The sequence below is a fragment of the Ptychodera flava genome, chromosome 15, assembly GCF_041260155.1.
Source record: "Ptychodera flava strain L36383 chromosome 15, AS_Pfla_20210202, whole genome shotgun sequence".
Lineage (NCBI taxonomy): Eukaryota > Metazoa > Hemichordata > Enteropneusta > Ptychoderidae > Ptychodera > Ptychodera flava.
The window spans coordinates 35,005,863-35,023,203 of record NC_091942.1 but is presented as its reverse complement, the minus strand read 5'-3'; the positions used below and the strand labels follow the sequence as shown (position 1 = coordinate 35,023,203).

The 17,341-nt window shown below is 39.3% G+C and overlaps 1 protein-coding gene across 1 annotated transcript; it reads left to right on the top strand.

The window, feature by feature from the left end:
- Positions 1-1,050: 1,050 nt before the first annotated feature.
- LOC139151993 (mpv17-like protein) lies at positions 1,051-14,537 on the top strand. Its single transcript, XM_070725067.1, has 5 exons — positions 1,051-1,826; positions 9,074-9,489; positions 11,531-11,631; positions 13,120-13,218; positions 13,932-14,537. Exons 2-5 carry the CDS (start codon positions 9,192-9,194, stop codon positions 14,016-14,018), a joined length of 585 nt encoding a protein of 194 aa, XP_070581168.1. The 5' UTR covers positions 1,051-1,826; positions 9,074-9,191; the 3' UTR covers positions 14,019-14,537.
- Positions 14,538-17,341: the final 2,804 nt, after the last annotated feature.

The window sequence follows — 17,341 nt, the reverse complement described above, 5'->3', positions numbered from 1 at the left end:
ATACCAGGAATGGGCCCAATACTTTTTATGTACGGCTGGATTCTCTGTCGAAAGTGTAACCATGAGCAGGAACATTATACTTCGGGATATCTTCACACGCGTACAACTGTGTATATAATCTAGTAGCGGGAGCCACGGTTTGGATAGAACAGGCCCTATTCTTACTGGAGTGACTAGCGGACGATCGGAGATTAGGGACCGTTCAGTTTTTACGGCCGGGGGGCCCGGCAAAATCCAGGGGGTGTCATCGTAATTTTGGAATCCACGAAGGGGGGGGGGGGGGGGTCATCGCTTTTTCACTGGTAGGAAAGGGGGGTCACCACATTTTCAAAAACATAATACCTACAATAAAGTTCACTTTATGCCATGGCCATTATCGACCCTCTTTACCGGCGGGCCGCCTTCGGCGGCCCACTACAATAAATATACTTTATGTATTACCCATGACCCTCGTAACGGGCAGATGCCTTTAGCGGCCCACTCCAATTAGGTTTACTTCATTCAATGGCCATGATTGACCCTCTTTACCGGTGGGCCGCGGCCCACTACAATAAATTGACTTTATGTAATACCCCATGACCATCTTAACGGGTGGACGCCTTCAGCGGCCCTGTCCAGTAAAGTTTATTTTATGCAATGGCCACGATCGACCCTCTTTACTGGCGGGAAACCGTTTATGGTCCACTAGAAATTGACCGTACATAATGGACCATGACCCTCGGCTGCCTTTGGTGAACCACTCCAATAAAGTTTACTGTATACAATGTCCATGGACAAAAGTTGTCTATGGAAATTAAGTTAAAATTTGACTTACAGTCGTCCTAATTAACAGACTTTTGCATGGATGTGGCTGAGAAGTTTGTGCACTGGCATCTCTGCTACAGGAATAAAGTGCGCTGCGTACCGGAGTTCAAATCCAAACCGTGCGGGTAAATTTGACATATGGGTCTTGGTTATTTTTCAGCGGGAGGGGGGGGGGGGGTCTTCAAATTTTTTCGTCTGATACAGAGTGGGTCATCTTTTTTTCACGAAAAATGCAGGGGGGGGGGTTCTATATTTTTTTGAACACCGGCGACAAGATTTTGCCGCCCCCCACGGCTGTAAAAACTGAACGGTCCCTTAGTTTGCCGTTTGAGTCCCAAAGGGCGCCATCGACGGCTACCTCGAAACACTGTATGTATTCAGAGACCCGCGACTGTTTCGATCAACACAGCTTTATACTGTGTTGAAGGTTTATCTGAACGGCAATCCACCGCTAGAAGTTTAATCAAAGCGTACACTATTAATGTAAAATTTAACCCGGCGTTCGAAAAAACTCACAGTGCTACGTTCACGTCCACGCGTATCGCGTGAACACGCTTAGACGGTCGTGACCCATTGGCCCTGAAGTGTATCAGTGATGGTCTGTCAATCATTATGTAAATATTGTGCCGTCCTTGACACAGTGGTGACTCGTCGCCGATTGATGATAGGGTAACTACGTTGTTGAATATTCATTATTTTTGGTGGAAATGTTTTGAAAGTGAAATAACATGTTCGGCTCATTTATGTCAGTGGAACTCGAGCGAACAAGTTGTGCAGAAACGCGTTCCACTAGATTGTCAAGTGACAGAGCCATTTATTTCCAAACATCATTCAAGGTCCTGAGCAGAGAGAAATCAGCGTATAGATCTCAAAGATCTTGCCTTCTTTGATTCTATGCTGTAGATAAAAGTCAGATCAGTCTGTATTTCTTTTCGATGTACACAGCCTTGCAATATCCCTTGAAATAGACCATTCTACTGAACGACTGGGATAACAGGACAGCTACAAGCTACCTTGTTAGGGTAAGTTGACTACTCTGCTCAAGTTCACAGATGTGTGAGCAAGCCATTAAACTTGACCTCGTACCCACAACGCGACATCTTGTACAGAGGTAACATGCTCTACTTTTCTACCCTGTGATATAATCTGCTCTGTTGTTTGTTTACATTTGAATTTAGGCTCTAGACCGTAAACACATGCTTTACAATATTCGATAGGCTCCATCTCTGAACATGCGCGTATTGTTTGTCGACGTGCGTGCGCGCCCAAACAACAACATGTACTGGAACACATAAATTTCTTTAACTCGTTCCCCCCAACTTTTTTCCCCGCCTTCTTCTTGGGTCACACTTAATCAGATTTATTTATGATGGAATTGTACACCGGTGAAAAAATATTTACTTTTTGATTAACTTTAGCATTATTAACGATTCAAGGTTATTTCACAAACACCAAAACTTAATAAATGTTAGAAGCTGCTGCTACGTCACTGCCGCTATAATGGTATTTTTCGTATCTTTTTTTCAAGTTTCTGCTCTAAATATGCATATGACACTGACATTGGCATAACTGTCATTTGTACATTAACAATAGACCTTGTGTAGTTCGTCATGACTACTTTGGTGGATCATCTGTACGCCTATATTGGCACGGACTGGTCGGGCGTTATGTAATAGCACGTATAGCTCGGAAGCCAGTTGTTCCATTTTTCAGTTTTTCCTCGTTTTGCGAATTTCCGCTTGTTCACTCGTCAAAGGTGTTTGTCTTTTCAACTTCGTGAATAAGTTTCTCACAACTTATATGCTAGTACAGTCAGTGTGTCACGTCAGGGGAAAGAAAGAAAGAAGAACCATGCTTCACACCGTGCGACCTCAAGCATTTGCAAAATGTCGAGTTGAATCAGATTTCATCTGAATACTGACTTCCCTGTATCCTAAGTGTCATCACCATTACAATTATAGAATATTATTGTACATTTATTTACAATAAATAACACATTTTCATAAAATGTTGCTGACCTTGGTTCATTGGTTTATGTTGACCTCAACAGAAATTAACTTCTCACAACGTTGCATGACCCACAATGTACAGTTTATACTTTTGGCCAAAGTAATGAAATTATTTTGCATCCTCGCGTGTGCATGGGTGTTTTAGAGGTTTTTATGACAAAAGATACCGGTGTAGTATTTCTGCTTAAAAATCTTTGTTGAATATTTTGTAAAATGCATGCATGTAACATTTTTGTGTAACTTGTGGGGATGATAAAGAACTGCAAGTTAAGATTCTTGAATGGGCACTCCTATTACATGGAAACGATCAAGCAAATATAGACTGACGCATGTAAAAATTTCTCTTTGTGTTTTCGAGCAGCTTTCCTCCCTACCTTTCTAAAGTTTGAGTGGACACAAAAGACTTGAATTACTCTTGGCTTGTCACAGGAGGTAGGTCAACGACAAGAACAGAATTCAATTGCAAGTTTATAGCCGATCTTTATGGTATAGGCGCGATCATTTTGGTCATGGGAAGGTTGGTCAAAATTAGAAAACTACCTGTATAGCAAAGATTGCTAACATGTATTCGCGGCTATGCTGATAACAAGAGACATACGAAAGTCGTCCAAAAAGAGTGTGTAGCCTAAATTTGTAAAATTGTAAGCAGACCATTAAAGACATCGAAAACAAAGTATGGCGTGTCGTTATTTCGACTACCCCCTCCCCCCACGAAGCTCTATGATAGTCCATCCCTAAAAGATGAACACATTATGTGGAAGCGGTAAGTCTTCAGTGGGTCAAGTTTAAACATTATCACGTGTTCTTGCTAATTTTACTGAACAAAAGTGCTCAAAATATCCTTGGCCACGAGTATTAAAGCTATGGGGCAAGTGTCAGATTTCGTTGAAGGCACAGCAAACAACCCGATATGAAGAGCGCCTGCTCCTTGTGTAAAAAAAAGCGGGTTTTATTCGCTTGTTCTTCTTCCACCTAAAGTAGCATGTTCTATCGGTAGCTTAGATCGATTGTTTAGTTGATTGTTAAGCGTTTGGTTTCGTATTCCTATTCGGATTCGATATCGTCGTCTGCTGAATCAAGGGTCACTATGACCCTGGGGGCATCGATAGTTCTTAAGTAGTCACGGCTTCAACACACAAGCTCAATACATAGTCACTGTGTAAAGTTTTCAATCGAAAAATGAACAATGAAGATAGTAGACGCACTAGAACCATTCTAACACTTTCCTTACGTTTACATAACAGCAACAAAATTAACATTGGAAGCGAGAAAAGGGCACTTCAGGCCTAATGTGGCTACATTATGTCACTGATACCAATGTAGATATTACGTCACTAGTACGATACCGGTGTAGCTTTTGAGATATGACCCATCAGTGCATGAATACATCATTCTGTCAATCAGTGAAAGAGCTTTATTACCCGAAAACGCCTCGATATCTTTTACGTCACCGTGTTTTTTTTCGTCACGTATGTTCGGTACCTGGATAGGCTAAAAAATGACGAACAAGAGAACACAGTGAGAAATTTGTCGATAATTTTAATATTCTTCGGTTAATTTTGATTTCGCTATTGGAATATTCAATTTCAGAATCGTTTTTGAAAAAGAGAAAAAGAAACTTTCGAAGGGACGCAAAATGAAATAAAAAGTCAACGAATATTTTGCTGAAATGTTTGGGTGTCTGAATGTGTTACTTTGTTGCACTTTTCCTCAGCGCAGACTGAAATTGAGGTCAAGAAAATGTTGTCATTAGGAATGTACCATCGGATCTTAGGGGGTGGACGAAATCAGCATAGCAAAAACAATGGCTAAAAATTCCTAGCAGCCTGGCCATGCCATGCTGATTTCGAAAAAAAAGTCCACATGAAGGTCGGCTGGAAAAATATGAAACGTTTGAAACATTAAGCATCCTATACACAATCAGAAATAAAATTGTCAAAATTTAGAAACGCGACAAGGCTCATGTCAATTGCCTTCTGGAAAGCCGCCCCATCCTGTGACGGTCCAACTTTTCCCACCATATCTAATAATGCTTTCTATCAATATCTACAGTATAACACTATACATTTTCCCTGTTATCCCACAATGCATTGCTGTGTCTATATCAAACATCGCATGCAGACTCAAACAAAAACACACTCAGCTGATTTTTTGTCGTAGGCCCCTACAACGGTTTGTTATACAAGAATGACAATTTTTGCAAGACCAAAACATTCCGTGTGTATTTTGTATCGATCGGTGACGAAAATAAAGGTCAATGTGTAAACTGTCATAATGTTCTCGGTATGAGTAACAAACCCTGCGCATACCCTACGGCTGAAAAGTTCTGGCGAGTAACAAACGCTTTGTATACCCTAGCGCGCACTGCATCATGGAACCGGTAAAAGAACCATAGGCGGGACTTGTTGAGCATGCGTTATACAAATTGTTTCATTGAAATCCCCGCCCTAGACTCTCAGATTCACACATTCCGCATAGGTGCGCTCATTACCGAGCAAAATATTGCAGATTTCTTCCACACATATCCGTTCAAAATTCAGCAAAATAAGGCTGATTCGTGATGACGTCAGAGTTCTGTCATCAGTGGCATGTCATCACTAGTAATTTGCAAATGGGAATATTTGTCCTCACGGAACTTTCGGAAATTAATCTTACAGGAATTGAGAAAACGGCATTTTGATTCTGAATGAAACTGTAAAATACGGCTAGTTTTCAATTGGGTTTGAACCCACAACATACGTCATCAGTCGCCTAGCGGAGAGGCCACAGAGAGAACCGCTCGGCTAAACTCATACAAAAGAATCCGACAATAAGCAGAGGTGACGTAGGCAGGAGCATATACAAAAACTGTCAGCAAAATGTTTTGTGCGCGTAAATCACAGTCGCGGTGGTTGGTGCGGCATACGGCCCCACTGACTTTTTCTACGTCATAGGGACTGTCCGCCCGCGCCCGCCGAGTACCTGACCAACAGCTACTGTGTATATACACTTGCTAAAGCCCCGTTAGCTGTACCTTTTTTATTTTGCTCACCTAAAAATATCATCCAATCTTTGGGGTGTTTTGGCCTCCTGGTGTTAAGCTGTATTGTCTTGAAACTTTCACTGTACTTCATGATTTTGTCGATTGAAGGCCTATATTTGCGACGGCCATATTGGAGTTACAACCTGATATTCCTGTTAAAATCTACGCTGTGCGTTCATCGCCATTGTTTGATAAGTAATCTGTGGTCACACTTCCGCAAGCACTTTTACATTCACATTTTTAATCTACTTGTTGAGAAAAAACACATACAGCTAATGGAGCTTTGAAGCAGATAATATTAAAGGGCCAATAATGCTAACTTTTGATGATTTTTTCATTATTTTTATTTTGTATATCGATTGCCACTTCTTTTTCTTCTCCCCGAAGAATGTTGCAAAAACCCACTATTTAGCTTGTGAACTTAGCGTCTATATGTGTAAAATGCATTGTTATTGTTTACATTTGAATTCTAGTCCGGACTAGAAGTCCTTTACAACAATAGCGATGCAGTTTACACATGTAAGGGCTGAGTTGACAAGCTGAAAACTGTATCAACATGCCTTAGGGAGTAGAACAAGGAATTATGGTTCATAATCAAAACAAAAATGATTAAATAATTATCAAAAATTAGCATTACTGGCCCTTTAAATTTTAGATACTATTCACATCTAAAACGCTTTGTGCCCTTGTAATTTTGAAATGAGTACCGTGAACCGGAAGTCTTCATTTCGGAAATCACAACATATATGATCTGTCATTTTTCCCAACGACGCAATACACTGCGGTCACTCGTGTAAAATTGCTTTTCGGAAATTTCATCGCTGTAGACAAAATAAATCACAATGGCAAGTCAATATGATTTGTTTTATATTTTCAAGTGTTATCGCATAACATATCAGGGCTCGAAATTAACTTTTTTCCCTGGTAGTCCACTTGGGCTACCATTTTCTAAAGTTGGTAGCCCAGTGACAAGGTCTGGTAGCCCATGCATGAATGAAGAATTTTTTGTAAAGGATATTTTTATTTATATCTAGACGATGAAAGATTTATTTTTCATGATTATATCCAGGAAAGTTTCACTAGAGCCATGTTGATCTTGACTGATACCAATATTGTCAAGGGTAGCACAGTGTTGCTTTGGAAGACAACAGTCTCCTTCATCAGATGTACTTGCAGAATCGACAAAGAAGCACAAGGCCAAATGCATTGTGGGTAATTGACAATGCCAAAGGAAAGTGTCAAAGTGAATCAAAGGGTTTGAGCAAAGGTGTGAAAACACTGTATATTGAGTGAGGACAATGGTAGGAACAACTGGGGCAAATCACAGCCAACATAGTTATTTGTAATGTGTTAGAAATCTGTAATCTCGATTGAGTCCTTCTTGACACAATCGAAATTACGTATGATATTGAGTTCTTCAGTCTCTCTTCGGATGGTGCTTTTAATATGGATCTTTCTCAGTACAGCCACACGGAAATCATTGATAGAATATCCAGCTAGGTAAAAGTGTTGAGCAACAGGTTTATATATTGTGTTGCTCTGTATGTCGAACTTGTGATTGTTGATGCGTTTCCGCAGTGGCTGTCCTGTTCGGCCAATGTATACAGCGGATGGACATACAGGTGATAGCATAGATGACAGAGTCATATGATCCTTTGATGTTGAAAGTCTTCCGATTGGGTCCGACTAAAGTGGTGGCGGTATTGATGAGAGGGCACAGTTTGCATTTTGTTTCATTACAGTGTGTTGTTCCATGCGATTGGATAGTTGTAGGGAGTCAACTTGTGACAATGCGTTGTTTGAGGTTCGGAGGTTGTCTCTAAGCTATGATCGTTTTTGCTGGGAAGACTGTTGTCTTCGAAAGCTAATGTTGCAGTAAAACTGTTAATCGACACTGTGCTACCCTTAACAATATTGGTATCTATCCAGGAAGTGAACTTACTAGTCATTTAACATCAATACCTGCAGATCATAGCCTTAGGAGAACGGTGACGCCTCAAAGTTTGACGACCTATTCACACATACGCAGAGCTTATATGCAAGACAACGATTTTTTTACTCAGCACGTGTAAACATAACATGACTAAAACGGATTAGCTATGAATTTCAGGATTGCAACTTGTTACCGTCATGTTCCTAACACTTTCGTGGCAATTTTGGCTATATTTCTCCACTATCGTGGGATGATTTGGTACCCTTTGGAAAGAGTAATTTGTGGATGGCCAAACAGCTTTTTCTTTGCAGTTTGAATAATTTTGTGTTTAATTGTGATTGATACATTCTGATTAAATAACTATAAAAATGAATTTTCATTGGCCATCATTTCCCGAGCCTGTCATCCAAATACATCAGTTCAGATAATGATATTTTATTGAAAGTTTTTTCCCATCAAATTTGATTGCACTGTCGCCTTTTAATTTGCACAACAAAGTCATAGGATATCCTTTCTGTGTCCACCTGGATTGACTGTATGGGCGTCCGTCATCTCACAGCGATCAACATCATATCGACCATAAATAATTTCATGCCCCAAACTTTGGTAGTCCGTGTGGGCTACCATTTCATGGGTTTGGTAGCCCCAGGGAAAAGTTGGTAGTCTATGGACGCGGGACTACCGCTAATTTCGAGCCCTGCATATTATGCTCTTAAATATTGATGATGTAGAGAGGTTTGTCGGACGCGGCCCTTAACACCAGTGATGATGGAATTTAGCAAAGGGGTCCTCCCTAGCAACAATGGAACCTATCTGCATCGTATGATAATCGCATGTTCGAAAAAGTTTCACCCATATCCGTACAACAAATGGAAAATCATATCCTAAGTGAGCAGTTTCCGAAGAATGCGGGGTACCTGCCGTGTCGACGATGAAAGCAAGTTTACTAATATCATTTGCGATGCTTTCATTTTAATATATTAGATTATCAGATATTGTTATGTTGATCCCTTGATGTAAAGGAGGCTCTTATTGTGTTAGACATGCTCCATAATGCGACAAAGGAAGAACCCTATCTGCGTCCGCATCAACGCACGCGTACTGAAATTCTCTTCTTTAACTTCAATTACATTTTATAAATGCTTATACTTCACACGAGAAGTGGCCCAAGAATCTGTTTTCATTTACAGCTGTAAACAGCGTAATTTTGCATGAGATGGAGTGATAAACTAAGTCGGAGTTACGACAGGTAAAGGATAATTGCCATCCACTGATATCTTTGATTTGTATTTTTATCTTTTACAGACCGACTCCATATTTACGTCCTGAGAGAATGCAGGCGACGTGTGATTTCTCATTCAATATTGCTTGAAACTGTCTCCGTTCGAGACATCCTTTGATTCTGTGATTTCCTCCAAACACAATGACTGTACTATCACGACTTTTGAAGAGCAACCTTCTCAAGAATGCCTTGTTTGCCGGAACTATATTCTGGGCTTCCGAAATAACTCAGCAGACACTTGTCGGGGACGACAAATATGACTTTGGACATATTACCCGGGTGGCACTGACTGGGCTACTGTTTTACGGTCCCTTCTGCTATGGTTTCTATCGAATTCTTGATAAAACTTGGCCTGGCGTGGCAAGGCAGACAATTCTAAAGAAACTTGCCTTAGACCAGGCAATCGCAGGTCCCGTATCTATCGCTGGATTTTACGTGGGTGAGTAGGAAACAATTGCAGTTTTAGACGGATGTTCTTATGACCAAAGCGCCATCACCACATTTTCTATGACGAAAACAAGTATTTGAATAAATAGTGTATTGAGTTCCTTTCTTAAATATACAGTCTTAGTTACAGACAAATAAGAAATTGTTCACTTTCTTTTAGTTAAAGTTGTCTAGGAAAAAATATTACTTAATTATTACCATGGAGACCGAGAAGTAGTGGAAATTCTTCCTTCAGTTTTTGAAACTAACTCTAGGCAAGTTGACCTTCGACCCTTATGAATGAATATGCCCCGACGACATTGAGTTCAAATAGCACTGAGATGACTTCCTTAAAAATGTAAGTTATGGCCCTAGGCATACAACATTACATTTTGGGTTTGATTTACACAGCAAGAGTTTTCATTGAGCGGCGGCAAAAACTGCTCCATTGTCAGTAATATTTTGTTTTGAAGTTCTTGGACAGATGAATTTTGTGAAACTTTGGGAATGCCCTGCAAGGCGGTGTGTGACCTTTGAGTTAATGACGGTTTGCAAGATTTACGGGGTGGGTGCTTTCATGAACCGTCTTTGCGAGTCACGGCTGGCTTGGAAATTGTAGCCACACCAGAGAAGTAATTTACTATTAGGTATAGACGTGAGAACAAATTATTTACAACATTACTGTCGAACTCCAATTCCGTACTTGTGGTGCAGTTTAAGTTGATGAAGGACACGGTAATAATTTTTTCAACTAGGATATCATTAAACTTATGAGCTTCTTGAAAAAATCGCCAACAGAATAATGTCGAGTATTGGCTTCGCACACGGACACCCAACGCAAATAAAACTTATATTGACCTTAAACTTGAGCTGACATTCTCTTTCTTACGAAAGCACTAAATATGGGTGACCTTGAACAGTGACTATACTACTAAAATAGACCTTGGTTAACCGTGTAAATTTTCCGTCAAAATGTTAAGTCCAACACTATAGTGACAGTATCATAATGTTTCATAAAGATCAGTTCAAAAATCTTGTAGGTTTCCACTCAGACACTACAGTCCCAGGAGAAGATTTTAGCGACGAGACGAATTAATCAAGTTATGAGAGACTGTGATAGTAATTCACATTAAATAATGGATCAAATTGCAGTTCGTGATTTATCAAACGTTGAAAATTAACATTGACACGTAGCAAAGTATGAAACCGTGACTTGAAAACTCAGGTCAGGGGTCAGAACGCAGCAGATTAGTATTGCAGTACAGTAAACGTGAGCAATTAGGCTGCTTTACTCACAACCGCTTACCAAAGCTGTCAATAAAGATTGAAACATCGGATAACCTGTGGCATACCCAACATACTGCACATCCCTACGTTCAATTTCTGTTTTATTTATAATGTGAAGCATTTCTCAAAATCAAAATTATTGTCACGTTCTTTATATTATCCGATGTAGCCATTGTCAAGGGAGTTTTACAGATCTACTTTGTGTGGCTTTATAACATAATTGGAATAATCAATTGAGTAAGAAGATAACTTAGTAGCAAATAAGTTGTTACAAACCTGATGTACGCAAACGATTTCAAAAGTTTCTGTTTAAATTAATGGGAGGCAATCGTCGGAACTCTGCTCAAAGGTCGCCAGGGACCCCTACGACCGATGTAAACACCGTATCTAGGGTACGTTGGCGATTGATGAAAGTTAAAACATGTTTGTTAACAATGAATACCCTAAAATCTAAATGTTGCAGCTATGTTGACTTGATCATGCATGAAATACATTGCTTGTAAACAAGAAAGTCGCACATGCGCAGTTCCGACGACTGCCTCCCGTTAAACTTTATTATAGCATAGGATTTAGGCTACACAATCGAAATATATTTCACGTGCAATCAAATGCCATATGTGTGAACTGAGTCCAGTCAACATAGTAGCCCTTTTCGTCCCATTTTCTTATAATATGTCAACGGGAAATTTTCCAATTTATCGGTCGCAGAAAATAAGCACCTTGTTCAAATTTCAAAACGGCAATTTTACCTTCTTAAATTTCAACAGGTATGAGTATACTGGAGAGAAAGGAAGATATTTTTCGTGAAGCAAAACAAAAGACACTGCCTAGCTGGGGAGCTTGTCTCATCTTCTGGCCGCCGATTCAGGTGAATATGTTAATTTGTACGATGAAAGAATATTTGACCGGGTATGGTGTCCCATGTTGTAGTAGAAACACGAATTTTAAGGCTCATAGAGAGCATTATGTTTTTGAGAGATGACTAAAGCCCTGAAACCCAAACTCAGAAACTATCACAGAGTATAACACACCCGATTAACAACGAGACCGCAAATTCAACCTCACAACGAACGCAAATGCTGAAAAGCTAGCATGTGGTAATGGACCAATCACAACGTTTAATAAAACGCAGAGTTTTTTAATGTTGTATCTTCTGGACATCTGGTATATTCAACACTCAAAATTTGACCACAAGATAGGATCCAGCTGCATGGGACACTTGTACCGCATAATTTACATGAGTATAGACTGAGATGCCGTACAGCTCTTTCTGCTTTCACGGAATACCAAAGCAAGAACGAAAGTTTTGGGCAGAGTAAAAGTGTTTTAACTTTATTGACCGTAAGGCGGTTACTGTAAAAGTGCCAACATATGATTGATATTTCAAACGTTATTATCGTTAAAGACAAAACCCATATACTCGGACTCTTCTCGTATGTAAAGCGTGGCCGCTCCAATATTTTATGATAGGTCGGACAATAAATTGAAGAAGACACTTTAACATGCGACAGTTCGTGTTAAGTCACAGGGAATTCAGTAATCTTGTTGTTGTTGTTGTTGTTGTTGTTGTTATTATTGTTGTTGATGGTGATGATGACGATAATAAAAAATATTAAAAAACAATGTGTCATTCCTTGCTGTTGTTTGTCGATGTTGTAGATAATTGTAAAAGAAAACTGTAATCGTGACCAAAAAACGACGTAGGTCGCCCAACGTCACTCCCGTCCTATTATACAACCATAATAGGACGGGAGTGACGTTGAGCGACCTACGTCGTTTTTTGGTCACGATTACAGTTTTCTTTTACAATTATCTACAACATCGACAAACAACAGCAAGGAATGACACATTGTTTTTTAATATTTTTTATTATCGTCATCATCATCACCATCAACAACAATAACAACAACAACAAGAAGATTACTGAATTATTCCCTGTGGTTAAGTATCAACACTTTACGAGAATGCCAGACGTACAGCAGTGAAACAATCCCGACACTGAGTGGTTGTAATTCACCCTGACTATGCCTGTTGATTTATTTTGATATCTTTCCCTGATAATGTAATATTCCACCCAAGGAAATGTACTTATCATCTTTGTGTTTGCACGTAAAAGAAATTAAAGCTCTGAAAACAAACGCCTGTATTTCACAGCGTACGCTGTTCACCATTTGGTGGCGTCTCCCCAGGTCTGCTTGTTTCTCTTGCGCGCCCTCAACGATAACAGCCAGGCGCTCAGACTCTGTCATCTTCTTGATTCAGAACCCATTATTATTTATTTCAAGTTCAGACTCTGTCATTATTATTTATTTCAAGAAATTAACTCAGCGTTTCTCGTTTTCCTCTCAAACTTCAGATTATCAATTTCAAGTATGTACCACCTCAATACCGAGTTGTATACGTCAGCGTTTTGACTTACGTTTGGGCTAATTTCCTCTGCTTTATGAAGGAACGGGTAAGGTTAATCTTTAGTTCAGCCCAATTCCCGATAAACAGGCCCAAATCACCATCGATAACAATGGGTTTGGGCTAAACTATAGTGGTGAAAGGGTTAAATGACCGAAGTCGGTCTTGCTTTATTTTGTGTTTTTTTAATCTTATATCGCAATTGTTATCCAGCTAGTTATGCGTAATTAAGAAGGTCACTTTTCAGAGCTCTTACATTCGTACCCAAGAATTTGAACTTCAAAGCAACAGTGATTTTAATAACTGAGGAATGTCAACGCATAGAACTTCATTCATCGACACAAAGGCATGTCATGGTGACCAATGTGTATCGACACAAAAAGAACTTTTCATTCATGTTGAATAAAGGATATTTCGAGAATAATATAGATCAAAAGTTTGAAAGGTTCTTACACAAGCGACATCCTGTACATTGTTTGGCAAGGTGCTATAGCCGTTTGGATTGTAATTTTCACTACGGCCAAAATCTCGTCATTGCACCCAAACTGATTTCATTTTTACAGCAAACGCGTTTTATGCCGGCAATGCCACGACCTGTTTTCATCTTGACCGACTTTCGGTCTTTGGTTTTAAGCTTATTATGAACTGTAGCTAGTACGAACTGTTCCGGTCCGTGACATGAATGACATACTTCGAGAGAAATGTACATAATACTCGGTGACGTAACAAGATTTTTTTGTTCGCCTTTTATTTTCTCCACAGCATGGTTTGCACGGCGAAAGAGGTTTTGCGGGCGCTTCCGATTCCGTCAGTGTGGTACTAGCTGCAAATCCAAAATCACCAAGTTAGGGGAGACATGTTTCCATGGTTACACTGACTCATCACTGAAATCGAAGATTAACTCTTCACCATCACCAAGTGCGATGGATCACATTTTACTACATATCATGAGGGTTCTCTATGATCTTAGTATTGCATGAAATCAAATTGTCTGGATGTACGTAATGTCCATCCTTTCCCACGGGTAATGTGTTAAAACAATGAAATATCACGGACAATGCAAATTAACTTCAAACTCGAAATGCTTTGGTATTTATTTTTGTGTCATTGATACTTTAACATATATTTAAGTTGCATTATTCAATTGTTTTCACAATCCATTCCGCGCACTTTCAAATACACTTATTTTTTATCCAGAACTCGATTCTGAAATTAATTTCAGTGTATTTAGAGAACTAAGCATTTATGCTTCACCGGCGTGGATGTTCTTTCCAGTCTATTTCTCGAACCTTCAAGGGCAAAAGTATACCCCCGTCACACTTGATATTTTTCTAAGGATGTCATAAAATATGGATATCTTTGAAATAAGAGGTGGTGACACTGTATCATCCTTTGTGCGTGTTAGGTAATTGCTGTGAGTGATGAAGGGCAACTTCTTTAATATGATGAATGAAAACCAAATCGATTTTACGCGAATGAACGGAATGTAATCCAGCGCATCAGCAACGTGTAGGGGCCTAACGTGTCTAAAATCTCTAATGTGAATATCATTTTAGGGTCTCTAGTCAAATTCTATCATGCCCCACCGTGTCTAAAATGTATAATGTGCAGACTTTAACTTGTATAGTAATGCACGTTTGGCTTACACGTTTGGGTTGTATAATGCACAATCGTACACAATTGCCTATAGCTTCAAAAATGTGAATCATGCATTTTCACCGACTACTGGCCATAGCTTCAGCATGACCCTTTACCGGTGATTTATTTCAAACATATTTTAACAAAATGCAATTTCGTCATCAAGCAGGGCTAATGTGGTGTCAAACTTTGGAAGATTTCGTTTCCGCACTATTTTGGGAGCAGTGGAAAACTAATGAATGTATAATCGTCTTCATGTGGCGAAGGGCAGCTAAGATGAAGTAAAAGATATATACCCAGCAAATACCACTCCTAAGTTTTTGGACAATTTTATCTCATTAATGATGCATTGTTACTGGGCCTAAAGTTTTCCTGAAACTGCCTTTATCAAGAATTGCACGTGCACCTCAAACTGCACTGGACGCATAGGGGACTGTCTGTCCGTGTGTGTCCGTCTGTCAATGATTCCAATTTTAAATCTTAAAGCTCATGACTCAGTGCTTGATTTGCAACTCACCTTTAAGTTATACGATTCGTAATTGTCCTAACTCCTATAATCAAATATAGAAATCTAGATCTGTCTAAAGTCTGTCGGCCCATTGATCATCATGGCAGGGTTAATTGAAGAAATAAACGTCAGTCAGTTCTGTCGTGATGACGGAGAGGTGATATCCAAACGGGCTAGTGACTTCGCCAAAGCAGATACGAAGTCAGTATTACAAAGGTGATAGGGTCCACCGATCATGTAAACGATATGTATTGCATGCAACGTCAAACTAACAACAGACAAATCGGATTTCGCGGAAACACGAAACCCACAACTCAGATGTAAATTCAACTGGGAAAACTGTTCTTTATTTATACTGGGCTACGTGATAATCGGACAGAAACTACTCCAGTCGACGTAGGGATATAACCGTAAAGCATTGGTGGCTGCCCCAATTCTCCGAACAAACGAAAGAATTGCCGAATTCAAAGGCGTAATCAAACTTTACCGACTTGTAAGAGCAATGTCAAACACGCAAACAATTGTTCTGCTGAGTGAAGTTCATGTAAAAACTCCCAACTTTGGAGGCATATTACTCCTAAATAAATGATGTTTTTTCCCTCATGATACCTCATTTTGATTGTTATAAACTTGTTCTTTCATTTGCCAAGAAAAAAAATCGAAAAAGTAAAACTAATAAAAAGTTATAAAAACTTGAAAATTGGGTTTCGTTCTGTTGCGCGGATCGCCAGAAAAGGGTGATTTTGCGACCCCTATTTTAAATTGAACATTCCACTGAAAAGTATGGGCCGATTTCAATGTATGACCCCTTGTTGGAAACGTCAGATAATTCTCTAATGCGTCATAGCCTCGATGTTGTGATATTCACATGTTATCATCGTTGAAAATTGAAAGAAGAACTTTGATCGAAAATCTCGACCTCAAGACAGCAAAATTTTGGATGATCTGCTATCTGATGATAAAATTTAGCGTATATTTAGTAAGATTCGAAGGTTTCATGAAATTTTGTCGAGCGGTTTCGATGGAAATTGATCGAAAAGTACGTTGAGCGCGATCGGGAGGTAGCGCGAGTGCCTATCGACATTTCCGCTGCAAAAAATTTTAGCCCACGCTCCTTTGTTTGCTGTGTTGGCTATCGACATAGCTGCAATAATTGTGGTCCACGGGTCTTTGTTTGCCGCGTTGCTGGCTATTCAGCCACTGGCCGGGGCTGAATAGCCAACATGATAAACAAAGGCCTGTGGGCTACAATTATTGCAGCTACCGACATTGTGACTTGAGTGAGGCCAGTGTGTACGCTGTCGCGTACTGCTTAGACAGTTTTGGAAAGTTTGAAACCACTGTGATTCAGGATTTACTGTAGAAGATGCTTTGGGACTGGTTAATTTTCGTAAACTGAACAAAATATTAGTTTTTTAATGTTAACAAATGCAAACAAAAATTTAGTGGTAGAATGCATACATCGCACACCATGAGTGTTTTTATGGGCTAGTCTGGCACCAATGACTGTAGTTACCTATTTAGCTGATATATTGCTAATTAAGGAAACTTACAATCAATAAATCTGTTTGAAATGTAATAATTTGCATGAATTAGCATACCTGAAAGCCTGATCAGGGAAACTACATAAGATATGGCCAGCCGTCATTTTGAATGATTTCATTGAATTCAGCTTGTCAGAAAACCTAAAAATTAAAAATTCTATGTCTCTATATGGGAGAATAATCAAGATATTTAATTTTTGCATATTTAATTAGGTGGACTTAGTTTTTCTGTGAACGCACTGTTTTTACGGTCGGTCAAATTAGATAATATTCAAATTTTGACCGCATATAATTTGCAGTTGAACAAGTCTTTTCAGAGTGAATGGCCACAATTGGTTTCAAAAGGAATATTGCAACAGGTTTTAAGCTTTCATCAAAGCTATTGATGTATTATTTCTGATATATTGACATCAAAACTTCATTAAATTTAAAAACGCCAAAAACTTTTAATGAACGGCAGAAAAAAATATGAAAATTTATTA